We start from the raw sequence: 17,289 nt of genomic DNA on the forward strand, positions 1-17,289 counted from the left end.
TGTGTGACACAGGAGGGCAGGTCCCCTGCAGCGTGTGGCTAGGGCTTTTTTTTGGCTGGAGGATCTGGACGTAGCTCTCTCTGTGGTACAGGAGTGGCAGCTTGCTCCTGTGCCAGGGCAGGCAGCTCTTCAAGGCTCTATTGGCTAAGGCTTGCAGGTATTGTCACTGGTAGGGCTCACCAATGTGATCTGGCCTTTTTAAAAGGCCAACAGCAAATCTCTGTTTTGGTGTGGTGTTGGGGGTTTTTGGGTGTGCTTTTTTACTCACTTTATTTCTCCTTTTCTTCCCTCCTCTCCTCCCTGTTCCCTCGCCCGGGACTCCGTCTCGCCAGGGATGCGCGTAAGTTGACTTCTGAATTCCTAGCAAAGAAAAGAGGAGGCCCTCCAGAAGTGGAGCAGTGTTCTTAGGTGTCTTGTTGTCCCCACAGTGTTGTTGAGTTCAAGATGGAAGAGAGCATGAAAAAGGCTGCAGAGGTTTTGAACAAGCATAGCCTTGGTGGAAGACCTTTGAAAGTGAAAGAAGTAAGACGTGCATCTGTTCTTTCAGTATGTTGAGTCTCGAAGGTGAAGGGGGCTTCTGGCTTGTGATTTATGGCTGCCTTAGGGTATCTGACTCAAGAGTGGGCAAAAAAGGGTTAAAGAAATGCTCAAGCTTTTGGTTTTTGGCTGTTGTTTTTTTTTAACCATCAGCACCTTCTGCTGAACTGGAGTTTGAGTGTGATGGACAAATCCCTTCCAGCCAGGGTGGTGAGACACTGGGACAGGCTGCCCAGGGAGGTTGTGGATTCCTCCTCCCTGGAGGTGTTCAAGGCCAGGTTGGATGAGGCCCTGAGCAACCTGAGCTAGTGGAAGGTGTCTTCTAAAATTAAACCCAGAGTGGCACTGGAGAGATCAGAGTTTGGGACAGGTGTGACTGAGGCTCAGTGTTGGTTTATGCTGAAGACTTTAATTTGTGAACTCGGAGTGGTTACAAGAAACCAAAGAAGCGGCTGGCAGCGATGCAGGAAGTAGTTGGCTGGAGATGTGTTTGGAGCAGGTAGCCCTGGGTCAGAGGAAAGCCTCTCTGTTTTGGGATGGATTTAGCCATGCCCCTAATGCCCGCAGGTGGAGCCCAGAGGGAGCTGAGGTTGTCCTTTCTGTCCCTGCAGGACCCCGATGGCGAGCACGCCCGCAGAGCCATGCAGAAGGTGATGGCAGCTGCTGGTGGGATGGGCATTGGGCCAGGCCCCGGCGGCCCCGGCATGATCAATATCCCACCCAGTATCCTGAACAACCCCAACATTCCCAACGAGATCATTCATGCCCTGCAGGCAGGCAGGCTGGGGAGCACTGTCTTTGTTGCAAATGTAAGTGCTGTGTGATCCAGGAACCACGCCTGGCTCCGAGCTGGGAAACGAGCCTGTGGCTGAGCTTGCTGAGCCTCTGTGCTGCTGAAGTCTCCTTTCTGTGTCTGTCCGTTTGTGTTCATGAGCAAAGCAAAGAACCCTGCATTTAGCTCAGCAGCATTCTGACCCAGTAGGGCCACATCTGCACTACTGGGTCCAGTTCTGGGCCTCCTCAGTTGGAGAGAGACAGGGAACTGCTGGAGAGAGTCTAGCAGAGGCTACGAAGTTGCTGAAGAACCTGAAGCAGCTCTGTGAGGAGAGGCTGAGAGCCTGGAGAAGAGCAGCCCCAGCAAGAGCTGAAGGGTGGGGGACAAGAGGCTGGGGCCAGACTCTCAGTGGTGCCCAGGGACAGGACAAGGGGCAGTGAGCACAAACTGGAACCCAGGAGGTTCTTTCTTAACAGGAGGTGAAACTTGTTAGGTGTGTTGCTGCTGGAGGCCTGGAGCAGGCTGCCCAGAGAGGTTGTGGAGAGTCCTTCTGTGGAGAGCTCCCAACCCCATCTGGCCCTTGTGCTCCTGGGCAAGCTGCTGTGGGTGCCCTGCTTTAGGAGTGGGGTTGGAGCTCCAGAGGTCCCTTCCAACCCCAGCATGCTTGGATTCTGGGATTCTCTGTGCTGGTTGAGTTTTAGCCTTTGTGTTTCTGGGGATTGCTGATCCTAAGAAATGAAACATAACACCACTAGAGCTGGTCTGGGGAGGAACTCTTCCTCAGGGCAGGAACTCTTCCTCATGGGAGGTGGTGGAAGCCTCATCCTTGGAGGTGTTTGCAGCCAGGCTGGATGTGACTGCGAGCAACCTGCCGCGGTGTGAGGTGTCCCTGCCCATGGCAGGGGGATTGGATCTAGATGATCCTTGAGGTCCCTTCCAACCCTAACAGTTCTGTGATTCCATGATTCATGCTCCCACTCTGACTTGTCTTGCAGCTGGATTACAAGGTTGGCTGGAAGAAGCTGAAGGAGGTGTTCAGCATGGCTGGCGTGGTGGTCCGGGCGGACATCCTGGAGGACAAGGACGGCAAGAGCCGCGGCATCGGCACCGTCACTTTCGAGCAGGCCATCGAGGCTGTCCAGGCCATCTGTATCCTTGGGGAGTGGGGAAGCAGGCAGAGAAGCTGGTGAACAGGAGAACTGAAATGGAAATAGAAGTGCTGCAAGTGGGCGATGTTGCTGTGTCACACAGAGTCAGATCAGCGTGGTGGAAAGCAGGAGGGAAGCTGCAGCTGTCCAGCTTCAGAGGGTTGGTGCTGTTGGCTCTACCTGAGCAGATTCTCTTCCACCCCTGGAGAGAGATTTTTAGCCCACACAGTAAACTCCTAGGTTGTAGCTAGTACTAAAATACAATTCCTGAGAGATTTCATGGATTCAGAGAATGGTTTGGGTTGGAAGAGATCTTAAAGCTCATCCAGTTCCAACCCCTGCCATGGGCAGGGACACCTCCCACCAGCCCAGCTTGCTCAGGGCCTCATCCAGCCTGGCCTTGAACACCTCCAGGGAGGGGACAGCCATGACTTTACTGGGCAATCTGTTCCAGTGTCTCTCCACACTGACTGTCAAGAATTTCTTCCTAATCTCTGTAATGGAGGAGTGCACCAAGCCCACCTATAGTGCAAGGTGGTTTCACCAGTCTGGTCCTCTGCTCCCTTGTGCTCTGCAAGCCAAGGTTGGCTACATCAGGCTAGAAAAACCCAGCCCAGACAGCAAGCAAGTGCTGAGCCTTGTATGTGCATGACCTGAGCTTGTGGCTGTGATATGGAAAAGGAGGGAAATATTTCCCTCTTCCCAGCCCAGTTTGTGTATTTGAATGGCAGCTCCCCTGAGCACCTGCTGAGCCTTGGGCTTTAACACAAATTCCACCCAGCTCCCTCCTGGCATGCAACAGGATTTGATTATCTGTTGGGTTGGAAGTGTTCAGAGCTTTTGCCTGGTTCAAATGGCTCCAAGCTCCCTGGTGAAACATTTAAGCACCAAGGATGGTTTGGAGTTCACCTTGGTGGATTTGCTCTGAACCAGAAGAGGCTTTTTAACTCACCTTTGGGGTTTCAAAAGCCTTTCTTTGCCTCTTCAGTTATTTGGCTCTCAAAGGCTTTTTAGTTCTGGAGAGGGCAGAGGGGCTTTTGGTAAGCCCTGGATGATGGCTGGGGGAGAGGAGGTTTTTCTGACTCTCTTCTGTTCCAGAGAGCACTTCAAGCTTTAAGGCTTTGTGTGGTTCTAGCTCCTCAGTGGTGGTCCTTAACAAATCCAAAGCAATGTTCAATGGGCAGCTGCTGTTTGACAGACCCATGCATGTGAAAATGGTGAGTAGCTTCCAGCTGGCTGCTTTGGGGCTGCCTTTGGGTGATGTCTGGATTCCAGGTGGGGTTGAAATATGGGAGGGAGATGGGGGGGGGGGGGGCTTGCCTGATTCCCTGGTGAGCTCAGCTCAAACCACACCTTGAGTACTGGGCTCACTTTTGGGCCGCTCGCTCCAAGAAGGACATGGAGGGGCTGGAGCAGGGCCAGAGAAGGGCAGTGAAGCTGGGAAAGGATCTAGAGAACAGGGCTGGGGAGTAGCAGCTGAGGGAACTGAGGTTGTCTAGCCTGGGAAAAGGGAGGCTCAGGGCAGACCTTGTGTCTTCCAACAGCTCCCTTTAAGGAGGCTGGAGCCAGGTGGGAGCTGCTCTCTCTTCCCAAGGAACAAGTGATAGGATGAGACCAAATACCCTCAAGTTGCAGCAGGGAAGGTTTAAGTTGGCCATTAGAAGAAACTTCACTGAAAGGGCTGTGAGGGACTGGCCCAGGCTGCCCAGGGAGGTGCTTTAATTCCCATCCCTGGAGGTGTTGCAGAGCTGTGGTGCTGAGAGCCATGGCTGAGCCCCAGCCTCGGCAGCGTCGCAGCGTGGTTGAACTGCGTGATCTGAGAGCTCTTCTCCACTCACAGCCACTCTGTGATTCGATGAAGCTGATGAAATCTTCACTGTCCTTTAAGTTTGTGTTTTAATAATGCAAAAAAAGCCAAAGGCAAGAAGCATTTCCTCTTCTCACAACCTCTCCTGCATTGAATCCTTCAGGATGAAAGAGCCTTTCCCAAAGGAGATTTCTTCCCTCCTGAGAGACCCCAACAGCTCCCTCGTAAGTCTCTCCTCCATGCCTCACCAGCTTCTCTCTGTCTTTTTGTTTTGCTGTTCAGCAGCTGGGGCCTAAAGCCCAGCCCCAGTAAAGCTGGGATGCAGATGGTTGAGTAATGTCCCAGGGGAAAGAGCAAAGAGCAGCTCTCAGGCCTGGGGTGTTTTGGATACTTCTTGCAGCACCTAGCTAGAAGCTTGTCTTAAACCAGCACCATTCACCTTCTCAAGCCTTCCACATCTCTCAATTGCAAGTCAGAGGCCCCAGTGCCTTGTGAAAAACACTGCTAATAGGAACCTAATTAATCAGTAGGGCAGAGTGTGCCTCCTCCTGCACAGAGCTGTTCTGGTTTGCCTTTCATTGAAAGGCCTCAGTTGAGCACCTGAGAATCTTCCAGGCCTTCAGGATTCTTATCATGAGGGGAGAGTATAAAGAGAGGGCCAGGCTGCTCTTGTGGTGCCCAGTGCCAGAGGCAGCAAACCAACCCCAGGAGATTCCTTCATGTGAGGAATCCTCAGGTTGCCTGTGGAGCCTCTGTCCATGGAGATGCTCTAAAGCTGCCTGGACGTGGTCCTGGGTAGCCCTGCTTGAGCCAGTGAGGTTGGAGCAGGTATCTCCAGAGGTCCCCTCCAACCTCAACCATCCTGTGATAAGCTACTGAAAGAACTGAACAGAGGAGGAGTCTGAGGTTGGAAGGAAGGAGCTGGAGGTGGGGAGGACACAAGCTTGGTGTCTTCAAACACAGCAACACCCTGAGCTGTGGCTGGAAACTGATGCTCTTCCTGATGCCATTTGCTGGTTCCTTAGGTGTGGGAACCAAACCTGCTGGGTGCTGAGGCTGCACAGTCTGGGGGTCACCAGTCAGCCCCTCTATCCCAGTCTGGGGGTCACCAACCAATCTATCCTTTAATTAGTTCAGTTTTCTGTCTCTCTGTCAAAGCCTTGAGCAGCAGCAGCAGCATTGTTGGTGATCTTACTGCTGCCTTGGCTTTCTCTAACAGTCTCTTCCTCTTCCAAGAGGAAGTTGTTGGGCTCCAGCTGGCTCTCCTCCTCTGGAAGGCCCACAGTGACCAGCACGTGCCTGTTTCTTGGCCTTTCCTGGGCTGGGGCTGGGGATCCTGTGTTTTAAAACAAGATTCAATGCTTCCTGTGGTGCTCCTGCTGAGCTGTAAATGAGGAAGTCCTCTTCTGCTAGGCAGAGAATGCTGCTGAGCTGTTTGATGTGCAAGCAGAGAACTCTCTTCCTCCTGACTGCAAGAAAACATGAGGGCTTTGTTCTTCTTTCTGCTGGGCTGGGGGGGGAGTCCTGGATGCATTTGGCTACAGGAAGATTCCAAGTTCTGCCTGGGGCTTGACCTGTTGTGATGCCAGTGCTGCTGTGCTCAGAGAAGAGGCTGGCTGTGTGCTCTGAACTCTACAGGTGGCTGTCAGGTTGAACTCTGTGGTGAAATTCTTTGCCTCCATGGGAAGAACTTTGACAAGGGTGGACACAAAGCCACTTGGCAGTCAAGGGTGATGCTGGTCAAAGGGTTAGAAGCTCTCTCTACTGAATTGCCCACTCTCTGCTCCTTAGACCTGAGGAGCTGCACAAAGCAGTGTTCTAGCCAGTTGATTTCTCAGGAGTCAGTTTCAAACCAACTTTTCCCATCCCTGGAAGATTTTAAGGCCAGGCTGGCTGTGGCTCTGGGCAGCCTGATCTAGTAGAAAGTGTCCCTGCCCATGGCAGGGGGTGGGGGTTGGAACTTAAGATGATCCTTGAGGTCCCTTCCAACCCTGACAATTCTGTGAAAGTGGAGGGTGAGGAAAAGAAAAGAAAGCAGTGAACTACTTGAGAGAGGTTTTTAGTCTGTTTGAAGAGCTCTGCTCTGGGTTTACTCTGCACTTGGCTGCTTTAATTCCCCCACCCCAGCTGGGGCCACAGCAAGCTTTTTGGAGGCTGGAAGTCACTAACTGTGAAGAGTAAAAGTTGCTGTTGTGTCAGACTATGGAAAGAAGGCTTTTTTGATATCTGAATATTTTCTTCAGATGGTCTTGGTGGTATTGGAATGGGATTAGGACCTGGAGGTCAACCTATTGATGCAAATCATTTAAACAAAGGCATGGGAATGGGCAACATGGGACCTGGAGGTAAGAAGATTACTCCTATGCTTCTGTTTCATGAGAGCTTTAAGCTGTGTAGAAGGTTAGCTTAGCTTTGTTTTGCCTACACTACCACAACAAGCAGCTTGGAAGTGTCTCAGGAGTGTTTAAAAACCCCAACTGAGTTTGACTTAAGGGAAACTTGAACTTAACCAACTGCTCCAGTTTCAGCCTTCCTGTTGTCATTTGTCTCTTGACCTTCTGGTGTATTTTTTACTGCTCTCCCCCTGTGGCCAAGGCACAAGCTCTCCTTTCCTGACTCATGAGCAGCAGACACTGCAAAGCAGCCATGCCACTGAGAGAGGAAGGGAGGAAGCAAGCCAAAGGCAAACCAAACCAAACCACCTCTCACTGTTCAAACACCTGGCATTTAGTGGGCTTGCAAATCTTCTTCTTCCTTAGGCCATATTTGAGCAGCACAACCTTTCAAGAGCCACCTAAAAAGTAGCACACATTCAGCTTTCAGTTCCTAAAAGCTTGATGGCTTGGTTGGGCTTAGTCATTTTTTCCCCCTCCCCCTTTTGGTGTTGTTTTTGTTTTTGCTGCTTTGCTGCCAACCCCTCAGAGGTAGCCCAGGGCAGATCTCCAGTCCAAGCACTGGGCATGGTCTGTGGGCTCTGTTTCTGCAGCCAGTCTCAAATGGCTGCATTGGGATGATCTTCAGTTGATCTCTTTTTGGGGGGGCAGAATTACAATCTGCTGCATAAAAGCTTTCTCTTTTATTTTGAGGAATGGGAATGGAAGGCATGGGCTTTGGAATGAATAAGATGGGAGGTAAGCAGAGTTCTGTCACCTGTCTGTAGCTGGGGCTCCCTGAAGGTCTCAGGCACTTGGCTGTGTGGCCAGCAGGGCTGCTTTGTGTCCCTTCAAAACCTCACCCATTTACTGCTGACTTGTTCCTTCCTCAGCATCACTGCTGCTGTAGGTGAAGGGGGAAGGGTCAGTATCTCATGGAAACACCTAGGAGTGTTGGTTGGCTCAGGTGGCCAAGAAGGCAAACCACATCCTGGCCTGGATCAGCAATGGTGTGGCCAGCAGGGAAGTGATGGTGCCCCTGTGCTCAGCACTGAGGAGGCCTCACCTTGAATGCTGGGGTCAGGTTTGGGGCTTCTCACTCCAAGAAAGACATTGAGGAGCTGCAGCAGGTCCAGAGAAGGGCAACAAGGCTGGGGAAGGGTCTGGAGAGCAGGGCTGGGGAGGGGAAGCTGAGAGAGCTGGGGGTGTTGGGGCTGGAGAAGAGGAGGCTGAGGGAGACCTCACTGCTCTCTACAGCTCCCTGAGAGGAGGCTGCAGCCAGGTGGGGTTGGGCTCTGCTCCCAAGGAACAAATGAGACAAGGAGAAACACCTTCAGCTCACCTCACAGGAGGTTTAGGTTGCACATTGGAAGAAACTTCTTGACTGAAAGGATTCTCAACTGCTGGCCCAGGCTGCCCAGGGGGGTGGCCGAGTCCCCAGCCCTGGAGGGGGTCCAGAGCCCCAGAGCTGTGGTGCTGAGGGCCACGGCTCAGCCCCAGCCTTGGCAGAGTTAGAGAGTGGTTGGAGTGGATGGCATGAAAGGCCTTCCCCAACCAGCCCAGTTTTGTGCTTCTGTGCCAAGCTGTGGCCAGTGTTGGGCTGGGGGTTTGTGGTGGTCTTAGCATCCGATCTCCGCTGCCCTTGGAGCTCTGCTGGGACCGACGGCAGACCCCCAGCTGGGGTTTGTCAGCCTGGGCTGCAGGGTTAACCTTGCCAAGCTGTGTGGAAGCAGCTGGTGTGGGTGGAGTGTGGCCTGAAGCTGAAGAATGCCTGAAATGATCTTTCCCTTCTAGGAATGGAAGGTCCCTTTGGTGGCATGGAGAACATTGGCCGCTTCCCAGCGGGGATGAACATGGGTCGAATGAGTGGTAGGCGTGAGTTGTTTTAATGTATTCTCCTCCTGACTCCTGTGCTCTGGAAGGGAAGCACTGAAGAGGCTCTCAGCTGAGTGATTCTCCTGAGCTTTGGTTGGAAAAGCTCAAAGCTTAAGAGCTGGTGTGGTGTCTGCAGGTTGGTCGCAGCCTCTGGGCTGTGGAAAAGGAGGGTTGCCTTCAGGTTGCCTTGAGGGGATGGCTTTGAAGGAGAGCAGGCTGTGCCTTGGCTCTTCACCCCCAGGAGCTGCCTCCACCCTTGTCCCTCTTGAGCCAGGTCCTGCTTTTTGTTGGGTTTTTGGTCTCGAGGGGACGTGAGAGGGAGCTGAGGTTCCTCAGCCTGGAGCAGAGGAGGCTGAGGGGAGACCACCCTGCTCTCCACAGCTCCCTGGAAGGAGTTTGGAGCCAGGTGGGGATTGGCTTCCTCTCCCAAGGAACAAGTGAAGGGATAAGAGGAGACAGCCTCAAGTTGCCCCAGGAGAGGTTTAGATTGGACACAAGGAACAATTTCTTCCCCAAACAAGTTGCCAAGCCCTGGCCCAGGCTGCCCAGGACAGTGGTGGAGTTCCCATCCCTGGAGGGATTTCCAGGCCATGGAGATGTGGTGCTGAGGGCCATGGTTTAGTGGTGCCCTGGCAGTGCTGGGGTAAGGGTTGAGCTCCATGATCATAAAGGTCTCTTCCAACCCAACCCATTCTGAGATCAAACAGTCAGTGGAACCTTTTGGGAGCTGCTTGTAGAGACCCTGCAGAACCTCGAGCTGCATCTTCTCAGAGATGGACTGTGCCATGGGTGGAGGTTTTGAGAGAGAATTGGGAAGAGATGAGATGGGAATGACCTTGGAGAGAGGAGTAGGGAGGGACATGAAGCTGAGCACTCCTGCTTGCTGCATTTTGTAACTCAACATGAGTTATTTTTACACTGCTGAAGTGATTTGGTAGCTGAAATCCTTCATAAAACAGCAAAATGCCCCAAAATATGGGGAAGGAACTCAAGGAGCCTGTGGCAGAGTCAGGAGAGCTCAGGCCAGGGATGTTCTGTCACAGACACAAACCTCCTCTTGTGTTTTGTGGCACAGGCAACCTCTTGCTCTTTCTTCCCATGCTGAGAGAGCTCATCCTGCTGTGGTTCTGGTGTGGAGCTTGGGTTCTTTTTCCTTGGAGCTGCAGCAAGAAGAGCTCTCAGGTTTGGGCTTTTCTTGTCAAAGCCTCTCCCTCCCTCCCTGGGCAGCAGCAGTCTGAGTTGATGTGGCAAGGAGGATGTGATTTCATTCCTCTGCCAAGCAATCTGGGCTGTCATTTCAGCTCCTAAATTACTGCTCCTGCTGTGTAATCCCCAGTGTGCTGCCCAGGACAGCTAGCAGCTAAGATTAGATTAAAGATGCTCCTTTGGCCACCTTCTCCCAGCTCTGCAGCTGCCCTCAGAGGAGAAGAGCTGGAGTTCTGGGGGGGGGTGGGTTTGGAAGGCTTTCTTGGTGTGAGCAGAAGTCCAGCTCCTTAGTGAAGGGATGAACTTCTCTCCATCCCAGCTGCAGCCTGTGGGCTGACTGCTCCCCTAAGTCAGCTCTTGCAGTCAGGGTGGTTCATGTCATCAACCACAGGACTCTTGGGCTTCATATTCTGCAGCAACAAAGCATGCAGCAGATCTTCTGAGCGGCCTGATGCTGCCCCAGGGAAGGTTGAGATTGGAGATTAGGAACAGTTTCTTCCCTGCAAGAGTGGTCAGGGATTGGCACAGGGAGGTGGTGGAGTCACCATCCTTGGAGGTGTTAGAGAAACCTGTAGCCATGGCACTTGGGGACAGGGTTCAGTAGCCATGGTGGTCCTAGGTCAAGAGTTGGACTCAATCTTGGAGGTCTTCTCCAACCAAAACAATTCTATGATTCATTCAGGCAGGGTCCAGCAGTCTCCAAGCAGCTCCAGCTCAGAGCCCAGAGGTTCTACCCAGTTCCCTTTGAGCCAGCAGCTTCAAGTGCAGAGGATCACCAAACTCTGCAGGCTGTGTGGGTGTCACAGGGCTTGTTTCCAGGCTTCAGCCTGGGAGCATGGAGTGTTTGATGGCAGCACCGTTCAGGACGTGGTGGTCTTAGGTTCATAGACTCCCAGAGCAGGTTGGGTTGGAAGGGACCTGCCAGATCACCCAGTCCTAACCCCCTGCCATGGGCCAGGGCACCTCCACCAGCCCAGCTTGCTCAAGGCCTCACCCACCCTGGCCTTGAGCACCTCCGGGGAGGAGGCAGCCACGGCCTCCATGAGCAGCCTGTGCCAGAGCCTCCCCACGTAGCTCTGAGAGGACATCTCCAGGCAGAGCAATCCCTGCTGGAGCTGCAGGCAGCTGCTGCCCCCTGCCCTGGCTGAGCGCCGCGTGTTGCGTTGCAGGTGGCGGGAACGCCAGCATCCCGGGCATCGAGCGCATGGCACCGGGCATCGAGCGCATGGGCGCGGGGCTGGAGAGGATCCCCTCGGGCATGGGCCACGGCATGGAGAGAGTAGGGTCAGAGATAGACAGGATGGGGCTGGTGCTGGACCGGATGAGCTCCAACGTGGAGAGGATGGGGTCGGGCATCGAGCGCATGGCCCCGCTGGGCATCGACCACATCGCCCCCAACATCGAGAGGATGGGCCCGGCCATCGAGAGGATGGGCACCGGCATCGAGAGGATGGGCACCGGCATCGGCTTCGGCATCGAGAGGATGGGCGCCGCCATCGACCGCGTGGGCACCACCATGGACAGGATGGGCTCGGGCGTGGAGCGCATGGGCTCCGGCATGGAGCGCATGGGCATCGGCATGGAGAGGATGGTGCCTGCCGGCATGGGCACGGGCATGGGGCAGGTGATAGAGAGGATGCCGGCCGGCTTGGATCGTATAGGTGCCACCCCCATGGAGAGGATAGGGATAGAGAGGATGGGCGCCGCCGGCATGGAGAGGATGGGCCTGGAGCGCATCGGAGCCACCAACATGGAGCGCATGGGCCCGGCCATGGGGCAGGGCATGGGAGCCGGCATCGAGCGCATGGGACTGGCCATGGGCAGCAACTTCGAGAGGACCATGGACATGGAGAGAGGCAACTTTGCAGGCAACTTCGCAGGCTCCCTCGGAGGGACCGCGGGCCCTGCCGCCGGGGTGGCCAGGAAAGCCTGCCAGATCTTCGTGAGGAATGTGAGTAGCCTCCTGCCTGCCGGCTCCGGGCCTCTGCGGGCCTCTGCGGGCCTCTGCCGGGCTCTGCCGGGCTCTGCCGGGCTCTGCCGGCCTCTGCCGGGCTCTGCCGGCCTCTGCCGGCCTCTGCCGGCCTCTGCCGGGCTCGCTTGGCTTCAGTCTCGGTGTCTGAGGTGGGGAGCTGCCAGGGGCTGGGGTGTGCTCTGTGGGTGGAAGCCGCCTCCTCGGCAGCACAGCAGCTCGCTGCGCGTGAGGGTGCCGACGGGTGGCTGTCCCAGGGAGGGGTGTTTGGAAGAGCTTGGAGGTGCTTGCAGGCTGCCACCAGCTCCTCAGTAACCATCTGCTCTCCTCCTTTTCACAGCTGCCTTTTGATTTCACATGGAAGATGCTGAAGGATAAATTTAACGAGTGTGGTAAGTTAATCACTGCTGATTACCTGGACAATGAAAGGGTTGAACACTAACTCCTGGCTGTGTGTCCCTGACACCAGTGTCTTGCGAGGGCTGGTAGTGATGGGATGAGAGGGAATGGATTGAAGAGGGAGGAGATTTGGAATGGAGATTAGGAAGAAATACTTGAGAGTGAGGGTGGGGAGTCAGGGGAGAAGGCTGCCCCGGGAGGTTGTGGAGGTGGAGAGAACCATGCAGGGATAGGCTGAGAGCTGGGGTTCTGCAGCCTGGTCCAGGGGGACCTTAGACTACCTGCAGGGACCCTGCAGGAAGGCAGCAGAGGGACTTTTCCTGAGGGTGTCTGAGGCAGGCCAAGGGGGAATGGTTTGATGCTGGGGCAGGGCAGGATTGGACTGGAGCTGAGGAAGCTCTTCAGTGTGAGGGCAGTGAGACTCTGGCACAGCCTGCCCGGGGGGGGAGCCTGGGGCTGCTCTAGACCAGGCTGGGACGAGGCCCCGTGCAGCCGCGTCGAGAGGCTCTCCCAGCCCCGGCCGCCCCCTCCAGGCCTTCCCTTTGCCTTTGCAGGCCACGTGCTGTACGCCGACATCAAGATGGAGAACGGGAAGTCGAAGGGCTGCGGGGTGGTGCGGTTCGAGTCGCCGGAGGTGGCGGAGCGAGCCTGCCGCATGATGAACGGCATCCAGCTGCGCGGCAGGGAGATCGACGTCCGGATCGACCGCAACGCCTGAGCCGGCCCACCCCCTGCCCGCCCCCTGCCCGCCCCCTGCCTCCCGCCCGGGGCTCCTCTTTCTTTCTTCTCATTTGATTTGGGGTGGGGTTGGTTTTTTTATTGTTGTTGTTATTATTATTATTATTTGGGGGTGGGTTGGTTTGTTTCCTTCCCCTCCCCCACCCCCTCCACCTTCCCCTCCCTCCCTTCTTAAACCCCTTTTAATTTGCCTGGATGTCAAAGTGGTTCTCCCTCCCCCCCCCCAAGGAAATTCAGTTGCTTTCCATGGAGTCATTTTAATTACTTTTTTAACAGCAAAATGGATTATTTTTTCTTCACCCCCCCCCCCCCCCCCCTTTTTTCTTTTTTTGGCCATTTTACTGGGGTTTGGGTCTTTTTTTTTTGGCATTGAAAACTGCAACTGTGCACAATCTTCTTTTGTAGTTGTGGCACCTCCTTGTCATTACAGATGTAAACAGTATGACTTTGATAATAAATGCCAGTCAAAGAGCCCAGGCACTGCATCCATTACTGGCAGCCCCCCCTGGAAAAGCAGCTCAGGGAAGGGGAGTTGCTGTTGGCAAGTGGGGGGAGAGAGCCTCCCACCTTCCTCCTCTCCATGGGTCTTACAAATGATGCTTTCACGCAGCTGGGTTGGTGCTGGAATGGTTTTGGGGGTGCTGAGGATGTCCCTTCCTTGGGCTGGGCCTCACTGAAGATATCCTTCGCAGGTAGCTTCATTTTTCTCCAGGGGCACTGCTGATTTTAAAAGGAATAATAAAGGAAATACCTTCTGCCTTCACCTGTGTCACTGCCATTCTCAAGGCCTGAACGGAGAAGGGATCAAAAATCCTCCACCCAGCCTGCTCCAGCAGGGCTCCCACAGCAGCTTGCCTGGAGGGGTTGGAAGTTCTGCACACAAGGAGACTCCACAGCCTCTCTGGGCAGCCTGCTCCAGGCCTCCAGCAGCCTCACACCAAAGGAGTTTCTCCTCCTGTTCAGGTGGAACCTTCTGGCTGCCAGTTTATGCCCCTTGTCCTGTCCCTGGGCACTGCTGACACCCATCCAGGAGGAGCCGGGGGAGCAGGATCTTCACCGTGTGGTTTTATACTCTGGGGGAGGGAACCCAACCCTGAACTCTGCATAATCTTGCATCGCAAGGGAAAAAAAAGTTAATGTTTGAAGGGGAGAGCCCTGAAGGGCAGAGCCCCAGGGCTGTGCTCCCTGAGCGGGGCTTTGCCGCCAGGCTCCTGCCCGCCGGTCGGACCCCCTACCCCGACCCCTACCCGGCGCTCCCGGCCCGACCCGTCCCAGCGCGCCCGGTTTAGGCTGCCGGCCCCCCGCCGCCGCTGCCGCCCCCCCGCCGCCGCTGCCGGAAGCTGCGCGGCCACGTGGCGGCGCACGGCGGTGACGTCATCGGGCGGCGCCGCGCGAAGGTCACGAGCGGCGCGGGGAAGATGGCGGCGGCGGCCGGCGGCTGCCGGGTGAGTGCGGAGCGGCCTGCGGCGCCGCGGCCTCCCCCCGGCGCCTCCCCCCGGGCCGGGCTGCTTCCGCGGGGCCGCCGTGAGGCTGCCGGGGAGGCTCCGGCGGGGCGGCGTGAGGGGGAGCGCCGGGGCCGAGCGCCGTGGCGGGGCCGGGGTGGCCCAGCCGCCGCTTCCCTTCTCTTCCTTTCTCGCTCCTCACCCGGCGGCACCGGGGCCGTGGGAGCAGAGGCTGCGAGGCGGCGGAGCTCCGCGGTACCGGAGCCGCTGCGCCTGCCCTCAGGCCTGCGGGGAGGGCGTCTGAGGCAGCGGGAAGCTCCTCGCCCGGTGCCCTGCCTGCTCCACCAGCTCGGCACAGCCCCGCTCGGCCTGGGAGCACCCAGAGGGTGGCACAACAGCGACAGCAGCCCAGCGGGGAGGGGCTGGAAGGGACCTCTGCAGCTCACCCAGCCCAAGGCCCTGCCCCAGCAGGGCTCCCACAGCAGCTTGCCCAGGGGCACAGTGCCCGGGGGGGGTTGGGAGCTCTGCACACCAGGAGACTCCACAGCCTCTCTGGGCAGCCTGCCCCAGGCCTCCAGCAGCCTCACACCAAAGGAGTTTCTCCTCCTGCTCAGGTGGCGCCTCCTGGGTTCCACTTTGTGCCCCTTGGTCCTTGTGCTGTCCCTGGGACCAGCAGAAACGTGGGAGAGCAGAGCTGGCTGCTGGCTGAAGGAGCTTTGGGAGGGCATAAAGGCAAAGCTCTCCAGCTGTGCATGGGGTGAGGGCTGGGTGCCCTGGGGCCAGGATTTGCAGCTTGTCATCCTTCCTGTTCTGTGACTTGAGGCAGAAACTGTCTGCCTCTGACTGCAGGCAGCACAGAGGTACAGAGCAGGGTCCTGGCTTCCTGCCCCACCTGGGAGAAAGTTCTCTTTGGGGCCAGTTCTGGGACAAGTTGCTGACTCTTCTCACCACTCAGGGCTGGAGTCACTCAGGGTTGGCTTTGCCACTGCCTGGGGCTTTGGATGACCTCAGGTTCCTGTTTGACCCCAGTGAGCTTGGAGGTGGCTGTGGAGCAGCTCAGCCACAGGGAGGGCACTTCCCAGAGCACCTCCAGTGGTTCTCAGGATGTGTGCCCAGCCTGCTGCCTTCTGCCTTCTTTCCTTTCTTCTCTCCAAGGCTCCTCTGCTGTCCTGTGCTCACCTGACCTTCCCTTTGCCTTGCAGAAATGTCTCCTCACTGGCATCTGGCTGATCTCCAGGAGATACCCAGGCCCTTCCCTCCCCAGGGGCACAGTGTATGGAATCAGCAGGCCTGGGCTGGAGCTCCAGCAGGTTGGTTAATGGCTGAGAGGTTCTGTTCCAGGCTGCCCATGAGGGGAGATCTGCTGGAGGGGGTGGCTTTGAGAAGCCCATTCTGGGGTGAAAGCTTCCACTTGTGACCACAGATCTGATGAACCCTGCTGAGGTGGGGGGTGGCCTTCTGGGCAGCAGCTGAGGGACCTGGGCTTGCTCAGCCTGCATAAAAAGGCTGAGGAGAGAGCAACCCCAGCTGGCTCCAACCTCCTTCCATGGAGCTGGACAGAGCCATGAGGTCTCTCCAGCTCCATCCAAGCAGGTTGGAGCCAGCTGGGGTTGGCCTCTTCTCCCTGGGAACAAGAGACAGGATGAAAGGAAACTGCTTCAAGCTGCCCCAGGGGAGGCTTGGGTTGGGCTTGAGAAGAAAGTTCTTCCCTGGAAGGGTTCTCACAGCCTGGCCCAGGCTGCCCAGGGGGGGGCTGAATCCCTAGCCCTGGAGGGGTTGCAGAGCCTCAGAGCTGTGGTGCTGAGGGCCAGGGCTCAGCCCCAGCCTTGCTAGGCACTGGGCTGCTCTGAGGGGCAGCTGCTGCTCTTGTGAGGCTCTGGAGAGTTTCCACCACAGCTTCAATACTTCAGGAGTGCTCTGAGGGAGGGAAATGAAGCCCTGCTGGCTGCTATGCTGCTGGCTGCTGTGCTGCTGCTGTGCTGCTGCTGTGCTGCTGCTGTGCTGCTGCTGTGCTGCTGGCTGCTGCTGTGCTGCTGCTGTGCTGCTGCTGTGCTGCTGCTGGCTGCTGCTGTGCTGCTGCTGTGCTGCTGCTGTGCTGCTGCTGGCTGCTGCTGTGCTGCTGGCTGCTGTGCTGCTGCTGGCTGCTGCTGTGCTGCTGCTGTGCTGCTGCTGTGCTGCTGCTGTGCTGCTGCTGGCTCTGCTGTGCTGCTGGCTGCTGCTGTGCTGCTGCCTGCTGCTGCTGCTGGCTGCTGCTGTGCTGCTGCTGTGCTGCTGCTGGCTGCTGTGCTGCTGTGCTGCTCCTGTGCTGCTGCTGTGCTGCTGCTGTGCTGCTGTGCTGCTGGCTGCTGCTGTGCTGCTGCTGGCTGCTGCTGGCTGCTGCTGTGCTGCTGGCTGCTGCTGTGCTGCTGCTGTGCTGCTGCTGGCTGCTGCTGCTGTGCTGCTGCTGGCTGCTGCTGCTGTGCTGCTGGCTGCTGCTGCTGTGCTGCTGCTGTGCTGCTGCTGTGCTGCTGCTGGCTGCTGCTGGCTGCTGCTGCTCTGCTGCTGCTCTGCTGCTGCTGGCTCTGCTGTGCTGCTGCTGTGCTGCTGGCTGCTGTGCTGCTGGCTGCTGTGCTGCTGCTGTGCTGCTGTGCTGCTGGCTGCTGTGCTGCTGCTGTGCTGCTGCTGGCTGCTGCTGTGCTGCTGCTGTGCTGCTGCTGTGCTGCTGGCTGCTGTGCTGCTGGCTGCTGTGCTGCTGCTGTGCTGCTGCTGGCTGCTGCTGTGCTGCTGCTGCTGCTGTGCTGCTGCTGGCTGCTGCTGTGCTGCTGGCTGCTGTGCTGCTGCTGTGCTGCTGCTGTGCTGCTGCTGTGCTGCTGCTGTGCTGCTGGCTGCTGGCTGCTGCTGTGCTGCTGCTGTGCTGCTGCTGTGCTGCTGCTGTGCTGCTGCTGTGCTGCTGCTGGCTGCTGCTGTGCTGCTGCTGTGCTGCTGCTGTGCTGCTGCTGGCTGCTGCTGCTGCTGGCTGCTGCTGCTGCTGGCTGCTGTGCT

At 56.8% G+C, this 17,289-nt stretch overlaps 2 protein-coding genes across 5 annotated transcripts in view; both read left to right on the plus strand.

The window, feature by feature from the left end:
• Positions 1–17,289, plus strand: part of TIMM44 (translocase of inner mitochondrial membrane 44) — a 39,256-nt gene that overhangs the window by 10,493 nt on the left and 11,474 nt on the right. The window contains exons 2-3 of the mRNA XM_054174807.1: positions 14,250–14,271; positions 15,471–15,578. Coding sequence (XP_054030782.1) covers positions 14,250–14,271; positions 15,471–15,578 — 130 coding nt within the window. The remainder of the gene's footprint in view (positions 1–14,249; positions 14,272–15,470; positions 15,579–17,289) is intronic.
• HNRNPM (heterogeneous nuclear ribonucleoprotein M) lies at positions 211–12,813 on the plus strand. Of its 4 annotated transcripts, none has more exons than XM_054174804.1 (12): positions 211–340; positions 429–546; positions 1,149–1,346; positions 2,308–2,461; positions 3,628–3,677; positions 4,431–4,491; positions 6,511–6,612; positions 7,354–7,398; positions 8,434–8,514; positions 10,890–11,671; positions 12,030–12,081; positions 12,643–12,813. In XM_054174804.1, the coding sequence occupies exons 2-12, from the start codon at positions 445–447 to the stop codon at positions 12,804–12,806; spliced, it is 1,791 nt and encodes a 596-aa protein (XP_054030779.1). In that variant the 5' UTR covers positions 211–340; positions 429–444; the 3' UTR covers positions 12,807–12,813. The 4 variants fall into 4 exon arrangements, with proteins under 4 accessions (XP_054030779.1, XP_054030781.1, XP_054030778.1 ...); XM_054174806.1 differs by having other exon boundaries at positions 429–522; XM_054174803.1 differs by having other exon boundaries at positions 236–340; positions 8,434–8,508.

This window comes from Dryobates pubescens, chromosome 31 (assembly GCF_014839835.1).
Source record: "Dryobates pubescens isolate bDryPub1 chromosome 31, bDryPub1.pri, whole genome shotgun sequence".
Classification (NCBI taxonomy): Eukaryota; Metazoa; Chordata; class Aves; order Piciformes; family Picidae; genus Dryobates; species Dryobates pubescens.

Excerpts from the sequence above, each read along its gene's own strand:
- HNRNPM (XM_009901061.2), top strand. The coding sequence starts at position 445 with ATGGAAGAGAGCATGAAAAAGGCTGCAGAGGTTTTGAACAAGCATAGC. Across the intron at positions 523-1,148 it reads GACCTTTGAAAGTGAAAGAA|GACCCCGATGGCGAGCACGC; the intron begins GTAAGACGTGCA and ends CTGTCCCTGCAG. Across the intron at positions 3,678-4,430 it reads GACCCATGCATGTGAAAATG|GATGAAAGAGCCTTTCCCAA; the intron begins GTGAGTAGCTTC and ends TGAATCCTTCAG.